General features: G+C 36.0%; 1 protein-coding gene across 3 annotated transcripts in view; it reads right to left on the bottom strand.

Moving 5' to 3' along the window:
• KCNAB1 (potassium voltage-gated channel subfamily A regulatory beta subunit 1) overlaps window positions 1–20,297 on the bottom strand; it is a 315,639-nt gene that overhangs the window by 42,407 nt on the left and 252,935 nt on the right. For all 3 annotated transcript variants that reach the window (XM_090273156.1, XM_090273146.1, XM_090273164.1), the window contains exons 6-8: window positions 18,367–18,411; window positions 16,525–16,568; window positions 6,762–6,848 (exon numbers count right to left, since the gene is read on the bottom strand). In XM_090273156.1, the coding sequence (XP_090129282.1) occupies window positions 6,762–6,848; window positions 16,525–16,568; window positions 18,367–18,411 (176 nt within the window). The remainder of the gene's footprint in view (window positions 1–6,761; window positions 6,849–16,524; window positions 16,569–18,366; window positions 18,412–20,297) is intronic.

Below are 20,297 nucleotides of genomic sequence, written 5' to 3'. Positions count from 1 at the left end.
CAAGGTATTCCCCCTATATCTTTCTCCGTTAGACATTCCTTGGACACCCTACCCAAAATCTGCGCCCCCGCCCCCCATACTTCCTATCCTTCTCCCAGGATTTATCTTTTCTTCACACTATTATATCTAATATAACTTTCTTACTAACTTAATTTCTGTTTCTCCCACAAGAATGTAATTTCAATAAGGGCAGGATGTTTGCCTGATTTATTAGCTTCTGCTTCTCCCAGTGCTAGGCACATAGTAAACATGCGATGAATATCAATTAACTGAATGAGTGAATCCCATTCTTGAGTTTTTTTCTAGATACACATTGAAAATAAAGTCACAGGCTCAACACTGCCTTTTGACTAAATAGATTAACTCTGGAAAATGTACAATTACATTAACATTAAAGGGAATGGAGGATTTCATCACAAAATTCCAAGAAGAAAAAAATGGGCTAGAAAAAATTCCATTGCCAACTCTGTACTTTCATTCCTCCTTGGCCTCACCACAGACCCAGGTTGGCCACACAGCTTGGCCACCTTCCTTTGATTTTTATCACATTATAATTTCAGGGCCTTGGATTTCTCCTATGATTACCTCTGAGAAGAGATCCAAAAAAAGGAGTTTTATATGCATGTGCACTATGCGGAGTATGCTAGAACAGGGCTCTTGTTTGTTCCCCTGCTGTGGCTGAGGTGTTAGACTTACCTCGTTAACTCACTCAGAAGTCACTTTATGTGTTACCTTAATTTTCAGGTGAGGGTATGGAGCCTCAGTGAGGATAGTAACTTGCCCTTGGTGTACAGTTTAATAGGTACAAAGCCAGGATTTGAAGCTATGTTCATCAAGTGCCCCCCTAGTCCACTTCACAAAAGTATTGTTCCAAAGAGGAGACTCACAATAAACAGAAACATGAGATTTTCTAAAAAGCAGCTCCAGAGACTGAAAGAATCTGAAGCGAATTCAACCATCTCTCAATGTTGTTTCTTACAATGGATGGAATGAATTTTTCTTTTTATGACAGGACTTGCTATTTTGTAACAGATAAAACATCAGCTGAATAGGTTTAAAGTAGCTGTAAAATTATTGGTAAATTCACAGTTAAAATGGAAATAAAACTGATTTCATAAAATTGGAACACATTTTTTTTTTTTTTTTTGCCATAGGCTTGGTAGGGTTTGGCTCATTTTCTTGAATATGAAAATCATTTTCTCCTAATTAATTTCTTGAAAACTTAGGTATCTCAGCCCTTCAAGCCAGGAGGTTAAATTGACCTGACAGACACCAGAGGCCCTCAGGAGTATCCTGGCCAGAGTCATAAATGAAATGTGTTAGATAATCTTAACTTGATATAGTAATCCTCAGGGACAACTGAACTGCCAAAGAATCATCCCTCCATTCACTTCTGCTCAGTGAGGTACCAATCAGATTTCTAGGGAATGGTCTGGCATGTGGTTGCTACCACTGTTGCAGATGAGGAGCAATGGAATCTAAGAATGTCTCAGGGTTGCTTGCCAGCAACCTATCCTTCATAACATCACCCTGAAATATGTTGAACAAGATTAAGTACCAGAATGGTCATAGATGCTAGGAAAACAAAATAGGTTTTCAAGAAGGAAAAATTCAGTTGTATCTTTAATTTTAGAGTTTCATTTATTCAGTTGCTCAAATAGTTGTTCACTCATCCATCCATCCATCCATCCACCCATCTTTCTATAAATAAATATTTTTTGAGCAATTACTATGTGTCTACTGCTCTGTTAGACTGGAAATCAAGATTATAGATCTGTATGGTCAAATACTGTAGCCACATGTAGCAGTTGAAATGTGGCTAGTCCAAGTTAAGATATGCTATGATTGTGAAATAGGTAACAGATTTCAAAAGACATAGTGTGAAAGAAAAAAGAATCTAAAATATCAATTTTTATATTGATTACATGTTGAAATAATATTTTTAACATATTGAGTTGAATTAAAAGATATTTTTACAATTGATTTCACCTGTTTCTTTTTCTTTTTTAATGTACCTAATAAAAATTTATAATACATATATGGTTTGCAAAATATCTGTATTAGACAGTACTGTTATAGACTATTTACAGGCGATTTCTTTCTGATATTATTATTATGACACATTGAGGGTGGCTTTCAGGGAAGATAAAAAAAAAATGTAAAGGCAGAAGGGATGATCCAGTGTGATTAGATGATATTTCTAGGTTTTATGTCATTAAATTTTTGTTCTGAAAACTTTATTTTGGTTGTTACATATATAGATCCAGTGTTCTGGAATTTTAAAAATGTAGAAAAATTGGGATGCTCAATACTTGCCACTTTCTGGTATTTCCTGAGCTGTCATTGGATATCCTAGATTCCTGTGTGCATGTGGTTACACTAAAAAGGATGGCTTAGAAAGAAGTAAATACAAAATGTGTTATTTGACATGGTGATATTATGGGAATTAAGTGAGTCTAAATTTTATCTCATCTCTCTTATCTGAAATAAGACATCTGGGTTCTTTTATGTCTGCATTGACCTGCTAGCAGAACAAAATAAATAATTTGAACTGTAATTAGTTGGAAATAATATCACATGAATATGGGAGTCTGTGAAATTAGCTAGTTTCAGCAAAAAGCTATAAATAAAAGTGAGAAAGCTCAGTTCCAAGTGTTTTTTAAATTAAAATTTACTTTAAAAACCATCATATGCCCAGATCAACAAATTAGTGGGCTTCGTTCCTTCATTTTAAAAAAGCTATATTAAATAAAATGGGTCTCCTCTTTTCTCTTTTATTCACTAGTGGTACATGATTTATAACCCCCTTTCCTGCCCACAGTCATGCTCAATCACTTCCTTCCTGGAGCAATGAGAAGAGACTTGATAGAGAAATTAACCTGGCACTTGGGAAGGACAGAAAACCAAACCAAAAAAAAAAAAAAAAAAAAAAGACAAAACAACAACAACAAAAAACTCCTAGTGCAGGTTCTCAGACACTCAAATGCTCTGTGTCTATCCTTGTCCGGCATGACTTGTTGGGATAAACTTTCTCTTGTCTAATGAGCTCAAAAGATGACATTTAAATACATGTCGAGAATTGATGGAAATGAGAGAATTAAGAATATGAGTATCACAGAGCATGAAGAACTGTCCATGCGTCTCTTGGGAAGAACACAGCAGCATAAGAAAGAAGACATAAACTATGGGCTGATTTTTTTCCCTGGGACTGGAAAACATGCCATCCATGCCAGATATTGTAGCAGAGACAGATGGGGTGGCAGCTGCTGTGAATGAAAAAATGACTTACTACTAGGTGAACTAGAAGAAGTAAACAAGGACAGAGGAAAAAGGACTCAAGTCCCCCTCTCTCATCCCGAACATCTATAACTGTAAAAGGCCTAACTGTCTTCCATAGTGTTGCAAATGAAGTGTCCTTTCTCCACTGAGTGCACATTTGGAATTCTTTTCACAGGACTCACTTTTTATCTGTTGGCTTTCTAAGGAAGAAAGGAAGGCAACAACTCACTGAATCTATGGTGCCAATATGTTATGAAGAAGATGTTATTGCTAATCTTTCTCTGGCTCAGTTGGTTGCTATATGATAAGTCTCAACTGGATGAAACTCATCCTGGTTTATTTTAGAAATGTTCCCAATTAACATCCTTTCGTGGTGCAAATTAAATGAATGGGGTTGGCATTTTATAATTTAAATCAAAGTTGTTTAAAATATGTCTCAGAAAGCTGGGCGGGGCTCTCTCCTTAGATTCCTGGGGTTTAAAATGGGACTCACAGTAAAATTATAAGTGAGTTTATGTTGTGGCTCCATGGTGTTGTTAGGGAATGGTTGAAACCAATAAAAGTGACCTACAAATGCTAAGGGTCTATGATTAGATACCCAGGCACATACATACAGTGTAGTGCCAATATATACAGATTTAATGTGTAAAAATTCAGCAACATGAACTTGACAACCACTGTTGCCTTGCTTATATTAGACAGAAATGGTTGTAATTGAGCCTTAAATTGCCATGTGAGTTGCTGAAATAAGAAAACTATGTGAATGATATTAAGGATTTTTCAGCCATTACAAAAGAAAGTGGACAAGTATCTAGTGATGGTTTTGTCCCTATTGAATAATTAATTAAACAGAGTAATACTGACTAACAAAGAATTACTGTAGGATTTTCAAGAGTAATTCTGATTATACATAACATTTATTTTCTATATATTTTTAGAAACATTAACAGCCTCCCCTAAGCCAGGCCCCATTGTTCATGTACAACTTTGACAGACATATATACACATATGATTTACAAAATCATTGAAAAATGGGTCTTAATAACAATATGGAATCCAGTAATAGCTCAGACACGGTTCTTTCCATTTTTAGAGGAGCAAATGCAACCAAGGCTGCCTGGCAATCTCTGTCTATTTCTTATTTTCTTCTTATTTTCTATTTCTTCTTCTCGCTACTGCCCAGATCAATGCTTCCCTCTGTTACAGTGAAATAGAATAGATGAAATATAGAGAATGTGTTTCCAAAGACTAGTGTCAAAATGGTATTTCCATCAGGCCTGCCTTGGAACAAATGGGTCCATGAAGTTTGAGTACATTTCTGAAAGCTAGGGAGAAACCACGGGGAAGCTATTTCAATCTGGTGCAAGTCCTGTGTGAGGAAATTGCTTGAGGTGTGTCCCTGCCAAGTCATTCCAGAGGAATACGATTCAGAGCCTGATGGGCCAGCTAGGAGTGGGTCTGCTCATGGTGGCAATGGGGGACAGAAGGCTACATTGCAGACTGAGGTGGTTGATTGCCACAGAGCCATGCTCCTTGACCTGTTTAAGAAGTGCAAATTCTTCAGGAGACTTCTGAACTTGGACAATGATCATAAAAGGGCTTCCTATTCTGCTTTGTGGAATTTTCTATAAGGAAATAAAGGACAATGCAAATGTTCTCTGATTCCAGCAGAGGCTGGACAATGCTACAGTTCTTAAAAAAAAAAATTGAAGCACCCTTCTAATAAATTTCAAGACATAACCAGTGTTTATACAACAGACACCATTACCTTATCAGTATCACATAGTTTGGCTCTTAATTGAGGATTTCCTTCACAGTATATCCTTAAAATTAAAGATAGAGGTAGGATGGGAAAATGAGAAGAAAAGACTGAAAAATTCCAAATGTTCTTTTACCCTGTACATGGTATAATTGCAAAGGACTCATTTAAAGGAAAATAGTCACTAAAGACTTAAAATGGGAAGCAACTGCAGTCTTTCACAGCCCCCACTAAACAGCATTTTCCTTGACACCTTCTCTCACCTAGATATCTTTAGTGTTCTGTTTTAACGTTTTATTGAGAATAGTGTGATATATTAATCTTATGATAAGCACTTTTTAGACTAAAAACATTTATAATTTGTTTTACCAAACAACCATTCTTTGCTTTGATAAAAATACACCTTTTATGTCATTTCCATGGATAATTTCTTATTACGACTTTCCAACATTGATATTGCTCCTAATTTACTCAGAATCAAGAGAGCAGAAAAGTCTAGAAGAAAATTACATATTGGTCAGAAAAGCAACCTACAGAAAAATTAATATGTACTTTGATTACTTATAACTTTTATAACTTATAACTTTTATAACTTCAAGAGCCCAATATCAAGAATAAATCTTCATAGAACCTGGTGTATTACAATATCATAAACTACCTTTTGAATCATCAATGACAAACTTATCTTCAGTATAATTTTATGTTGATTACTCTATCCTCATTCTTTGCAAATTTGTAAATCTATGTCATATTGTAAACCCTAAATAACAAGAACATTCTTTTTATTCCCTCTTTTACACAAGTATTTTCATTTTCACTTGCTTCAGGTAAGTGATAACCCATGATTATAAAACTAATTTTTTAAAAATTGATTTTAGAGAGAGAAAGGGAAGGGGAGAGAGAAGGAGAAACATAGTTGTTCTATTTAATCATGCATTCATTGGTTGTTCCCATATGTGCTCTGACCGGGGATTGAACCTGCAACCTTGGTGCATCGATCGGGATGATGCTCTAACAAACTGAGCTAGCTGGCCAGGGCCTAGAACATTCTTTTTAGTTTATCCTCACAAGTTATATTTTTTCTCAATAATCCTAGGTAGATTCTATACATAAATGTAAATTGAATAAAATCTGTTTTCAGGAATGTTCTGAAAGCTTCCACAGGAGATGCTTAAACAATTGTTTTCAGTTGTAACGGGAAGGAAATAAAATATTGAAACTCCTTGAGAATCAAAAACCAAATTGCAATGAAGAGTCTCATTTTGAAAACTGGCTCTTGTAAAAAACCTCTGCTCGTGGTACCACCTAGCTCTTGTTACCACAGATTGGAAACTAATCAGACATGGAGTTGTTATAAAATAGGAAGCCCCTCAGATGACTTACTTCAAATAATAATGGATGGGTCATAAACTCCCCTTCCAATTAATTTTATTGTTTTAGTTGATGGAATCGCGGAAGTGAAATGAACCTAGAAAGAGTGAGCACAGTACCCAGCAGGAGACACAGTTCCAATGCCTGCAACTACTTTAAAAACAATAGTGAAGGTACAGGATGCTGAGCATTGGCTGTGAGGATGAATACTGAGGCTGAAAGACATTGACTGGAAAAGTTTTCATTCTTCATATTCAATCAGATCAGTCTGATTATATATCTCACTTCTTACTGTGAGTGGAATAAGCCATCAAGCTAGAATCAATAACTTTTATTAAATTTCTTTACTCACCTTCCATGGGGGTGTTGCTGTCAGGTCGATTTGCAAAGACTACATCCACATACTCGAGCTGCAGCCTCTGGAGGGAGCCCTTCAATCCTGGGGACAGAAGCAGGACAAACCGCAAGAAAAAGTACAAATATGAGCACTATTGAAAGAGTTGAAGTTTGGTTATGTTTAGGAATTTCCTTTTTTTTTTTTAAAAAAAAGCATTGGGCTAATTTCAAAAAGGCATTGACTACAATGATGTGTTAACTGACCCTTAAAACCTTGTAAAACTACGTCAATGGATGATTTTGTCCCCCAACAAAGAAGTGCCAGCATTTTCCCAATGATACTAGTACTCCTACCACACTGGAAAATGCATCCTTAGTGATAATCTTGCACAGTGACTCATGTGTGGCAGTATCCAGAGCAAAGTTTAGAATAAAAAACAGCCTAAGAGTTCTTCTTGAAAAATGCAAATTAATGTCATATATTGAAACACATTATTAATGGGCTTATAAAGGGATGGAGAAGCACAGCAGAACATAAAAATAACAGAAATCAGAAATAAGTGACTACCAACCCCACAATGGGTTATAATAGGAATAAAAGGGTTGGCAAATGAGGATATTGCTCAACATCGCGCTTATTGGAACAAAGTTCCAAGAACCTTAAAGATAGCTGAGCTCTACCCTTTCTATTATTCCCCGTTCTTCTGGGGAGAAACAAAAATATTGAAAGCTATAAAGACAGAAGAAGTAATATAAAGGATAGAGTAAGAACGAAAAACAAAATCTGGAACCCATAATCTATGTTTCAGCCCTAACCATTTGGTACATTCCTGTAAGTATTCAGAAAAAACTATTTAATTTCAGTAAAATTAATATTTTCCTGAAATAGAATGTATTGTATGTAATATTATGCAACCAAAAGGATGGCTGTGTTCAAGAATCATTTTATCTCATTTCCATGAGGCACTGTATTTCCTTATCAGCCTATTTAATTCCTCAGGAAGACCGGAGGTTTTTCTCTTTTTATTATAGGCATAAAATTAATTGCATGTCAAATGAGGCTCTTATAAATTTAAATTTGGCTTATTTAAATTTGAGTTTTCAAACTGGTTTATTGGCCAGCCGCAATTACCTTTCTGACAGGAAAATGGAGTGCTTGAATGTGGTTCCGGAAATATTTTTCACTCATTGAGAAAATATTGTCTACGGTGGCAGCTTGTTAAAAGAAGCATTGATGAAGAGATTAGGGCAGACAGGTGTTACAAGGTCTAATGCCTGCTCTTGAGAAATCCTAGTAACTTTCAGGCTCGGGGTATTATATTACCATCTATCTCAAGGGGCAGCTTGTAATTACATTTACCTTTAAAAGCACTATGATACTTTTTGGAAGTAATTGTATGTATGGAGGAGGTAAGGGGAGGACAGGATAATGAAGCAAACAAATAAATAGGGTGTTACAAGATTTGAAAGGCTGGAAATCTATCCTAGCGGTGCTGTGGGATCTCACTTGGCTTATTTTACCTTTTTTGTGACTCAGTTCTCTGATCTGCAGTGAGGATAACAGCACTTCCTACCTTCAGAATTGCTTCTCGGGAGAGTAAATAAAATCAACTGTCAAGTACTTTGTAAATGAAATAGTCTGTAGAAATGTGGTAATTATAATGGTGGTGTTCACATCTGGAAAGGTTCAGAATGAGAGGTGCCAAGGATTAAATGCCAGAGATTTTCACTAGACTCCCTGGTTTTGGAGGGAGGTAGTGACATTCTGGCCCATGCTTGGCACCAGAAACAATGTCCTCCTTTGTGATGATGGCTCTCTTCTTCTGTGTCTCTTCTAAGCAGCTCATTGTGGGCTTAGAATAAGCAAGAGAAGAAGCTATGACTGGCTTGGCCCTGTTGTGATTCTATGTGATCAGTCATGACTTATGTCATTTACTCTTCCGTGCTGTGAGCATGTTATGAATCCCAATTTGATTCTGAAATTGTGCTGGGATCTGGGAGTATAAAGATGTATGGACATCGTATTCATCCCCACGGAGTTAACAGAGCAAAGCAAGAGCAGCTACTGGCATAGGTTCATTATTCAAGGTAATAATGTGTACCCCAAATAATGGTGTGTACTTGATATAAAGTCATTGTATTTGGTCATTCTTTACCTCTCAATTCTTTCTCTGGGAAGCAGAGATTCAAGTAAGAAATGATGTTTTGCATCATGTTGGTGATCCACCTGATCCCTACTCTTATTTTGAAGTGGAGTAAAATGAGATTATACTTCTATGAGACACTATCCACTCACATTGAAAATCTTAAGTCTTGTAACCTGTGGTACAGAGCATGGATTTTACTCTCCATGAGATGGAAAAACACTGGCTGGGAACTTGAAGGTAAGGAAATGGGAATGCTGCAGTGGGAATAACATTTCCCTGACATAGGACAGATTTCCATTTTGAACTGACCATTTGGCATGCTTAGAACGACCTGCAAGGGACAAGAGAGAAAAGCAGGGAGGGAGATCACTGAGCTGGTTACTGCCCCAGATCAAACTTGGACCAAGTTAGTGAAAAGCATAAAATTTGGGGACAAGTTGTATAAGCAGCAATAAGAGGACCTGCTGGTGTGCGGGATGTAGAGCTGGGAGGTAGAGGGCTCAAGGATGACTCTTAGATTTTTAACTTGAGAAGTGAAGTAATTGTTAATAAAATGAGGAAGTAAGGGAAAAGCAGATTGGCAGTGGTGGTAGTGAGAGCCATGAGAAGTCTGAACAGAGTCTCAGTCGACCGCTACGAGGAGCTCTTGGCAGATGGATGGACCAATCTGGCATTCAGGCAGAGCTCTGTGTATGTAGGTAAGGCACAGGGGGGTTTGAGATCTGGAGCACTCATCTGGGCTGGCCTGAATGACCTTGCCTATGTCTCTTAGCCTCTCTGGGCCTTAGGTCCTTCATCTGTCCAAAGATGAAATAGAGCTAGATAAACTTTCTTCTCTGACCTTTTGTGTGATTGCAAACCACATCGGGTAGTCCTTCCTCTTCCTATTTGGGTACTTTGATCTTATTGAAATAGCTAAATCATAGCAACATAAAGACATGCTCAACAAATGTCTCCTTGAGAGCCATTTAGGATTTATTTCCCATACACAAATTGCCAAGTTCTATCTCCATTTCGCAAATGTTTGTTGAGCACTGGCTTGGGGCCAGGTATTGTTCTAAGTTTAAGTAGACATACAAAAATGCATTAACTTTGGCTCCAGAGGGGCATCCTGACAGCTAATTGTAACCTAAGGAGGTAAGTGCTCCAGTGTAGTGTACTTGCTGAAGGCATTTTTGACATTAGCCTGTCCCTGGACGCCAACCTAGTATCTGTGGGGGCGAATACAAGAGAAGCAGGGGAAATGCCCCCTGCCCTTGAGAAATGTCTAGAAATTAACTGGCAATTCCTGAAAAGTCCACAGGATAATAGATTATGTTATACAAAGAAAATAGCTTTCAAGTGACTACAGTAAAAAGAAATCTAAGTTCATTTTTCTTTTGGGTTCTGAAGTTTAACAGGAACTGTATTGTTTATAAGGTGATCCTTAAATCAATTTAAGCGTGTTTTACAGGCAACTCTCTAAAGACACACGCTCATTCTGGACATTAAGCAGATTGGCATAGAGGTGGATCAGGTGCTCAGTGTTGCAGGTTCAACTGTGTAGAGAGAAGGAAATTTATAGTCTGGAGATTCTGCAAGGGCTCTATTAAAATATGCTACATTGCCATCTTTTATACCTACCGCACATTTGATTTCCTATCTAGCTTGGAAAAAAAAGTTTCCATAAGTAATGTACACAGTTTCCCTATATAATTTTCCAGGCTCTTCTTGGCAGACCTCTCAGTCATGATTTAAGACACACTTGCTTTTTTCTTTCAAGGCTGCACTGTATTAAAATAATATATGTGCCTGCACCTCCTATTATGAAACATGGTTATCCTGGTGGATAATTTCAGTTACTGGGAAGGAATTCTGTGGTGAGTCCATTTGTTATGAAACTTATTTTTTGAAAAAAAAAGTTTAGATATGAGGGTTTAACATTTGCCATTCATTAAAAATGTTTAAGCAGAGCTTTCTTAGATTACTTTCCTTTTCTATTCCTAAAACAATGGTGGTGGGTTTGTGTTTTGAATCACATAAGAAAACTGTTGTTTATCTGAAAGGCAAATATAGACTTAAACATAGCTTCTGCCTTATAAAAGCATGCAAACAATTTTCTTATTCTTACATTTTGGCTTACCAAACCATTCCTATTCTTTCATGTTGGATACTAAAGAAATTTGATCTGCTGAATTTTAACACTGGCATAAATTTGGGCTTAATGAATGTTTGTGGAATGGTAAATTAATAAATAGACTTTCAGAGCCTGAGAGGACTTTGCGATTCTAAATGGATATAATAAACCTGTTAGTGAAATTTCTACCTCCTCCTTGTGAATCTAAGAAGAATGTTATTTCTAACTGAATCTAAGTCAAAGACTCAGGATTCATTGAAAAGATCTTTCATATGAATTTTTTTCAAAACTACATTATGCACAAGTCAAGCTCATTTTATACTTTGTAAACAAACTTTGGTGGCCAAAGTCACCCAGCACACAAGTGGCCTGAACTCTACATGAATCGGGCTCCTGTCTTATCCTTTAAGAGCAATTCTCAAATTTAATGTGCATATAAATCTCCAATGTTGAGTCAGGTCACCTTCATCACAGATTAAGTACTAATGAAACCCAAATTTTATAAATCACTTATAAATTTATAAATCATTCAAACCTTATTTTGGGTCTTAGAAATCCAAAGTCCTCTCCTTTTTTCCCTGCAAAATTTACTCAATTCCCTAATTTCATTCAGACTAGAAATATCCTTTTTGCTGATTCTCTTGTAGTCATGAACATTTTTTGTCTTTGGCTGAAACTATGACCTATAAAATAATAGTAACAATACAATAACAACATAATCATAATTGATCCCAATTCTTTTTCAATCTTGAAAGTTTGAAATTTTGTGTTAAAGTTTGAATCTGGGTCAAGATGAATCAGATGAACTGGTTTAGCTATCTTGAGAGATTAGTTCCTAAGAGAATTCCTGACTTATTTAAAAAGAGAATTTAAGATATTTCTATTAAGTTGTATGAAGCTTCAAGAAAACTGATTTTAAAAAAGAGAGAAAAATTATGAACAGACACTGGTAAATATTAATGAATGGAGATTTGGTAAAATGCCCAGTAGCACACTCTTCTTTTTCTCTTCATTTTTATATTTGTTGACTTCCAGTATGAACCATTCTCTGAATCTCTTTTTTAATCAATTAGAGTAAAAAGAAAAAGGAAACAAGAACTCTCTGGGCAGCACACTGCTGTTTCGTTTGTTCAGTTTGTTGCTACGAGTCAACTTGGGTTTCTTTCTTACCAACAAACTTTGTTACATGACACAAGTCAGGAGGGCACGTGCTAGAGCAGGAAGGGTAACAGTTTGGAGAGAAATGTTAGGTTTGACTTTACAATCTCAAGTAGGACACCAAGGCTTGAGAAGGGATTTTGTTTGGGTGAGGAATTTGGAAGTTTTCTCTAGTGCTAGAATGTGGTCATTTGTTGTGGCAGCCTCAGAATGTTACTTAGTAAAGGGTGTCCTTATCCATAGAATGGTCATGAGCAGTTGCACTATTAAGAATGATGATTATGATAAAAAATTTATTAAGTGCTTATTATGTGACATGCCCTGTGCTCAATACAAATTACCTAATTTCAATCTAGATATAGTAACATCATAAGATAGGAATATTTATAGCCCATTTTATAGTCAAGGAAATAAATGCAGGCTTAATGAGGTGAAGTAATGTGCACAAAGTATCCCAGCTCATAAATGACAGAGCTAGAACTCAAGCCAATGTTTGTCTGATTTCAAAGCTCAAAATGCCTACAAATATATTAAAAATTAATTATTGAGAATTACCAAACTCAAACAAAAACTTTCAAAACAACAATCAAATAAAAATAATTGTGTGTATATGTATATATGATGGCATATGTGTATATATGCGTGTATATATATATATATATATATTTCAAGATTTGGCTTCAAAAATTTCCATTTTAAATTAAATGATTGAATACTGGAACTATTACTTTTCCAGTGGAAGTCTAAGATATTTCAAAGAAGTTAACATTATAGGTCAACAAGATTCCCAACTTCCAAACTAGGATGAATGTCTTCAAATTCAACATTATCTTTCAGAGGAGAGAAAAATTCACAATGAAGCAATAGCCTGGGAGAAAATATTTGCAATTCATGTAACCAATAAAGAGTGAAGATTGTTAATATACAAAGAGCTCCTACAAATTAATAAGACCAAGACAAACAACTCAAACAAAAAAGTCTAAGAATATGAAGAGTTAATTCTCATAAAATCAAAATTATGAAAAGAAACTCAAACCCATAGATAAATTAATAAATAAATGTATAAATAAGCAAATAAATAAAACTAGCTCATACATCAAACTGCTACATATACTGTGTTCATGGATTGGAAGAATTAACATTAATAAAATGTCCATACTACCCAAAGCAATCTATAGATTCAATGCAATTTCTATTAAAATATCAATGGCGTGTTTCACAGATCTAGAACAAACATTCCAAAAATTTATATGGAACCAAAAACAACCCCAAATAGCCTCAGCAATCCTGAGAAAGAAGAACAAAGTAGGAGGGATCACAATACCTTCTATTAAACTATACTAGAAGGCCACTGTAATGAAGACAGTCTGGTACTTGCATAAGAACAGACACATAGGTCAATGGAACAGAATAGAGAACCCAGAAATAAACCCATGTCTCTATGGTCATTTAATATTTGACAAAGCGATCACAAGCATACAATGGAGTGAAAACAGTCTCTTCAATAAATGGTATTGGGAGAATTGGACTGGTACAAGCAAAAAGATGAAATTGGACCACAAACTTAAACCATACATCAGAATAAACTCAAAATGGATAAAGGACTTAAATATGAGTCATGACACCATAAAAGCCCTAGTGGAAAACATAGGCAGTCAAATTTTAGACATTCCACATAGCAATATTTTTGCCAGTAATCTCCTAGGGCAAGGGAAATAAAGAAAAAAAATAATTAAATGGAACTACATCAAAAAAAAGTTTCTGCACAGAGAAAGAAACCATCATTAAAATGAAAAGGGAACTGGTAGTATTGGAGAACATATTTACCAATGATACATTGGACAAGGGTTTAATATCCAAAATATATAAAGAACTCATATGATTCAATACCAGGCAGACAAACAACCCAATTAGAAAATGGGCAAAGGACCTGGATAGACACTTGGCCCATAGACCTATGAAAAGATACTCAACATCACTAGCCATCAGAAAGATGCAACTTAAAACCACGGTGAGGTATCACCTCATGTCTGTCAAAATAGCCATCATTAATAAATCAACAAATGACAAGTGCACTATTGGTAAGAATGCAGACTGGTGCAGCCACTGTGGAAAACAGTATGGAATTTCCTCAGAAAAATAGAACTTATGCCTTCTGACTCAGTGATTCCCTTGCTGGGAACATACCTTAAGAATCCTGAAACACCAGTTCAAAAGAACTTATGCACCCCTATGTTCATAGCAGCGCTATTTACAATAGCTGTATTGGAAACAGCCCAAGTGCCCATCAGTAGATTAGTGGATTAAAAAGCTGTGGTACATTTACACAATGGAATACTACACAGCAGAAAGAAAGAAGGAAGTTCTACCTTTTGTAACAGCATGGATGTAACTGGAGACTATTATGCTAAGTGAAATAAGCCAGTCAGCAAAAGACAAATACCATATGACTTCACTTATAACTGGAATCTAATGAACGAAATAAACTAAAGATAAAAACTGAACCAGAGATAGGGAAACATGGAACAGATTGATAGCTGTAGGAGGGCAGGAAGGAGAGGGGGAATGGTGGAAGGAAAGGGAAGGCATTAGTCAAAGAACATGTATGAATGACTCATGGATGTGGACAACGGAGAGGGGATTGACTATGGTTGAGAGGGATTGGCTGGCTGGAGGGGGACAAAATGGAAAAAAATATTGGGACAACTGTAATAGAATAAACAATTTAAAAAAGAAAAGAAAAGAATTTGAGGTTAAAATATGCATTATTCTTTAACTTACCAATGCCACTTTTAGTTCCTATCTCATTTATATAAGAATGGTCATTTACACATTCTTTATAATACTAAAAATGGAAATAACTCACAAATCATGTGTGTATGTGTAATATGTGTGTGTGTAAATTTATTTTAATTGAGAAAAAAGTAAAGTTTAGGCTAATATGTATAGCTTACTTCCATTGGTTTAATACATATGTTTTTGTGTTTATAAGTAGGTTGTATAGGTAGATTTCAGTATAACTCTAGGGAAAAGCTAGGAAGGTTATGCACCAGACTGTCAAACTGTGAAATAAGAGGAAGTGAGAAATAGGAGGACTTTACTTCTTTATCTATTTTTATCTTTAAAGTGGTGGGATTAGAACATACTTTATAGTTTTGGTGACTTGGATATTTCATAAATAAAATTAATTTTTAAAAAAGTAAAAATCATGTGTCTCAATGATTAATTGTGAATCTAAAGTTATAAAATCTTGGACTTTAATGAAATAGTTCATGAACTTGTATAAAGATGTTGGAAGTATATGGCAGCCCCCTTTGACATTATTTTTTTAATTGCAAAAGTTGTAAGTGTAAAATTTTGTAATATATAGGCAAGAATTTAAGAAAAATTCTTAACAATTCTCACAGTCCTCACGGTGAAGTACTCTATTATGTAATGGTTCTTGCAGACTATTTTAGTTTCTGTTTCTTCCTAAGCTGTACAAAGTTTTGAGTACCATCCCAAAAGGAATGGCACCATAAAGCAATCACCCAGTGGCAATTTTGTACAATTTTTTTCACGCATATACTTTTTTAAAAGTATAGTATCTTAACATATGTCCACACAAAAACTTGTATACAAATGTTTATAGCAGCATTATTCATATAATAGTAAAAAAGTGAAAACAACCCAAATGGTCCATCAATTGATAAACATATGGTATAGTCATAGAATGAAATTTTATTTGGCAATAAAAAGGAATGAAATATTGATGCATGCTACAACATGGATGAACATTATGTTAAGTGAAAGAAGCCAGTTACAAAATATCACATATTCCATGATCTCATTTATTTATATGAAATGTCCAGAATTGGCAAATCTATAGAGACAAAAGTAAATACATGCTTGCTTGGGGCTGTGGGAGAGAAGGTAAAGAGGGGATGGGAAGTGACCACCAGTGATATGAGGTTTCTTCTGGGGGAAATGAAAACGTTTTTAAATTAAATTATGATGATGATTGCACAATTCTAATTATACTCCAAACCAATGAATTGTACACTTTGAATGGGTAAACTTTTATGGTATATAAATTACATCTCAATAAAACTCTTTAAAAGTCTTATGAAAGTTTTATTAATGTTAACATAGCTGTAAATGATAAGAATTCTAGAAAATTTGGCCTTTTTCTGAATTTGCCTTCTTCCCTCTATATTTATACGCTCCCAGCACTCAATTCCAGGAAGAAACTTGGTTGATTGTGGTTCTTTTTATAGTGAAATTTTCCCCTTCCCAATGTGTTTTGAACCTATTTAGTTGATAGCCTTTCTTAAATCAGCAGCCCATGGATGAAAGTAAAATGAAGCAGCAGTACCTACCTTCGATTATATGTTTTCTTGACAACCCTCTTTCCGTTTCAGCTCTAACAAGAAAAAGAAGCAAATGACTTTGAGTGGGGTGTGCTTCTTTGACCACTTTCAAAAATACAGAAGAATAATCATTCTAGATTCTAGACTGAATTGCCAATTTTATACCCTGTTCTTGGAAAACTCTACCACTGCAGGCTGAGCAGAGAAGGCTGGTGGGCAGCATACTGAGCCCCTTTTCTTCGGAGACCCCAGGAGATGAATTAACCACATCTGTCACCACACCACAGTAATAACACTCAGCCACCCACACCCTGTCTGTATATAATTGGAGACATGGCTCAACCTTCCCACCTTGTTCTTAGCAATCCCAAGCAAATAACCTAAAATAAAATGCTTGATATAAGTTTGTGAGCTTATAATAAGTTGCCACACTAATGACATCATTAGCTTTTCTGAGAAAGGAAGCAAATTTGAAAGTGCCTTTTGACTTTCCACAGAAATGAACAACTACTGTCTTTCAAAATGTGATAAAACAACTTCCTTACATTAGTATCCCAAGATGACCAACTTTTAACTAGGACTTTTGTCTTTTCAGACTATTCTCAAGTTCTGGCCCCTGTGTTTTAAAGTATGGATGAAAAGTTTCTTCAACATCAATACGTTTGGCAACCTCTTTTACAAGCATAGTAGTTTAGCATTTGCCTTTGGTGATTTTGCATTGTTTATAAGTATATTATATAATATTGTATGTAGTACTCTACTAGAAATTGGTTCTTGCAGATTGTCTTACTTTCTGATTATTTCTAAATTACAGGCAAGATTTTGAGTACCTCCGTAAAAGCACCAAGCCATGGCACCACGAATCAGAGCCCAGACAACATAAATCTACATTTCTCATAGTGCCATACTGCTTTATTTTGACACAGACTACAGCAGTGGTAAAAATCGAAATTCCATTTTTGTTTTTGTCTTCATCATAAGTAAGCCCAAAAACAGCAATAAAACATGATTCAGTGTGTGTCTGTATGTGTAACACATTTTGATTAGGTTTATAAAAAAACTGGCCTCTGCCTCCAGTTTTGTTTGTAACATTACAGGGAGGTAAATAAGGTTTCATTTGCTTGTGTTTGCTTTTTGTTAAGAAATCTTTGAGGTTTCCATGAAAAGGTATATGGAATAGTTTGCTGCATTCTTACATGTTTGCTTAAAGGCCAGATGTCTGAGTCATGCTGGATAACGTAAGTACTGGTTCAAACACCAGTAGGTTCATCAGAAGCCAGTTCATCCTGTGACATTTGTTCTGCATCCCACACCAGACAGAGGATTTCTCTTTCATGTGGCCTGACAATGAGGCAGACAGGAAGCTTTGTATTATTCTCCAGTGAGAGGCCCCTTTTGATCAGCGCCTTCGGAGCCCTACGCAGAAATGTTCAGAGACTTACATGTGGGGCCAGAAAAGATATTTTTTTATCTTCACCTTCCATAGAAGTCCCTGAGTTTTGGTAGATTTGAGTAGCTTTTCTTCTGTGATGCTAGGTGCTTATTTCCTTATCCCCAAATTTGAACTCTATTTTATAAATGGTTCTAAGTATGAGGTTGGTATTTGAAGAGCCTCCATGAATCACTTAGTAACAAGTGGCCGCATACTTTGCACGAAATTTCTTTGGGATCATCTACCTAAAATTGAATCCTGGGCTAATTGCTATTTCCTTCAAGTGAGAAACAATCATCTTTCTCTCTAAACCAATTAATTTTGGTATATTAGATATAAAATGATTGCCTATAAAGATAAAAGCATGTACTACTAGTTGTTTCCTGTCAAGTAGGGAAAATAAATGGTATTTAACTTACTTTCCACCCCAGTAGAGTTTGGTTGTTATGACAAGGCTGGATCTCCTGTATATTAAATAGAAAAACACACAGAGAGAAATATTAAAATAAATTGCTGGCTATTATACCGAATCAAATTATTATTATAACACCAAAAAGAATTTATTGTACCTCACATTTTCTAAAAGGTTGGTAAAGAGATAAATTTGTTCATTCACATCACCGAAATGTAAGAACAAAGAGGAGCTAGTGAGTGGGGACTTGAAGTCACACCCCACAGGCAGAGGTTGAATGGAAGTGATCTTTACCTGGAGGGGCTGGAGGAGGCTGAGAGCTGTGGCAGCAGACAGGTGAGTGGGTGGTGGCAAAGCGCAGGTAAGTGGTAGATGTGGAGGGTCAGAAATAGTACATGAGAAAGGTAAGCGAAAGGACTTAAAGGATGCATTGCTTTAGGATCTCAAACAGCCACCACCTAACATTTACTTAGCATCTGACATAACCTTAATGGAGCGTGCACTTTCCTGGGAATAAGTCCATCCTCCATGGACCTATTGGCTCTGAGTTACTACCCTTTCCAACAATCACATTCACAGACAGGAACAGACTATATGGAAATAGGAATGATGAAGTAAATTATAATGGTCAATAAGTAGGAATGAAATTATGAATGTCTTATTGAATGGGAATGCTATTTTAGGAAAACAATCCAAAAGTTCTAAACTCAAAGTTTTGCCACCCTTCTCTTAAGGTAATAAAAGGTGGAAATCCTGTCAGCAAATATATTACTTTCTCAAAACCACACGTAATGGGAGGAAGTTCCATTATGATCATAGAATAAGAAATATGTCTTGTCCTGGCTGGTGTGGCTCAGTGGATTGAGCACTTGCCTGCAAACCAAAGGGCTGCTGGTTTGATTTCCAGTCGGGGCACATGCCTGGGCTGCAGACCAGGTCTCCAGCCAGGTCCCCAGCTGGGGGCGTGGGAGAGGCAACCACACATTGATGTTTCTCTCCCTCTCTTTCTCCCTCCCTTCCCCTCTCTCTAAAAAGAATAAATAAATAAAATCTTTAAAAAACAAAACAAAAAACATGTTAAAAAAAGAAATATGTCTTGAGAACTATAGTCATATACAGTATTCCCTCACTTATTGCAGGTATTACATTCCAGACACCCCACAATAGGTGAAAATTTGCGAAGTAGGAACCTTACATTTATTTAGTATTTATATATATTTTGAGGCTTTATAAACCCTTCCCACACACTTATAAACCATTCCCAGTCCCTTATTAACCTTTCCCACTCCCTTATTAACCTTTTCCACACTTTTATAAACACTACTTATGTTCTTAAACATATTCTACACTCTTAAACCTACATAACTTTAACAATGTATATATACAGTACCGCAAAATCCCACGATATAATGAAAAATCCATGATAAATAATTAAATATAATATTTTAAAAAATCCCATGATACAGTGAGACCGCAATAAGTGAACTGCGATATAGAGAGGGACTACTGTAATTTAAAATTGGGGATCATATACTGGTGTAGTTTAGTTTCTCTGGAACTTTGGGAGCACTTGCAATAAAGCATTTATAAAATTTCATCATCTGTAGCAGCAATACATCGGGACCCTCAGGTATAAAAGCCTCCCATGGTTAATGATAACCAACGGGGAATGATGGTGACAATTCTGATGACATGGCCGCAACAAGAAAAATTTGTAGACAATTTCAGCAACCCCATCCCAATGAAGTTAATTCCCTGGAAAGTACTTTGAATCACTGTAACGGAAGGTCCATAGTTACAAGCATCTGGAAATTACACACCCAGATGAGCTGATGCACTTCCTAGGTTGATCCCTGAACTTCAGAGACCTAGTATAGCAGTGAACTGCCAGGGCGAGCCTGGTCTCCTTTAGGAAACATTTTCAGAGCTTCAACAAAA

This window comes from Furipterus horrens, unplaced genomic scaffold (genome assembly GCF_987537825.1).
Source record: "Furipterus horrens unplaced genomic scaffold, mFurHor1.1.pri manual_scaffold_1, whole genome shotgun sequence".
In the NCBI taxonomy this organism is placed as follows: Eukaryota; Metazoa; Chordata; class Mammalia; order Chiroptera; family Furipteridae; genus Furipterus; species Furipterus horrens.
Note: the sequence above shows the minus strand (reverse complement) of the source record. Positions and strands in the feature narration are given on the sequence as shown.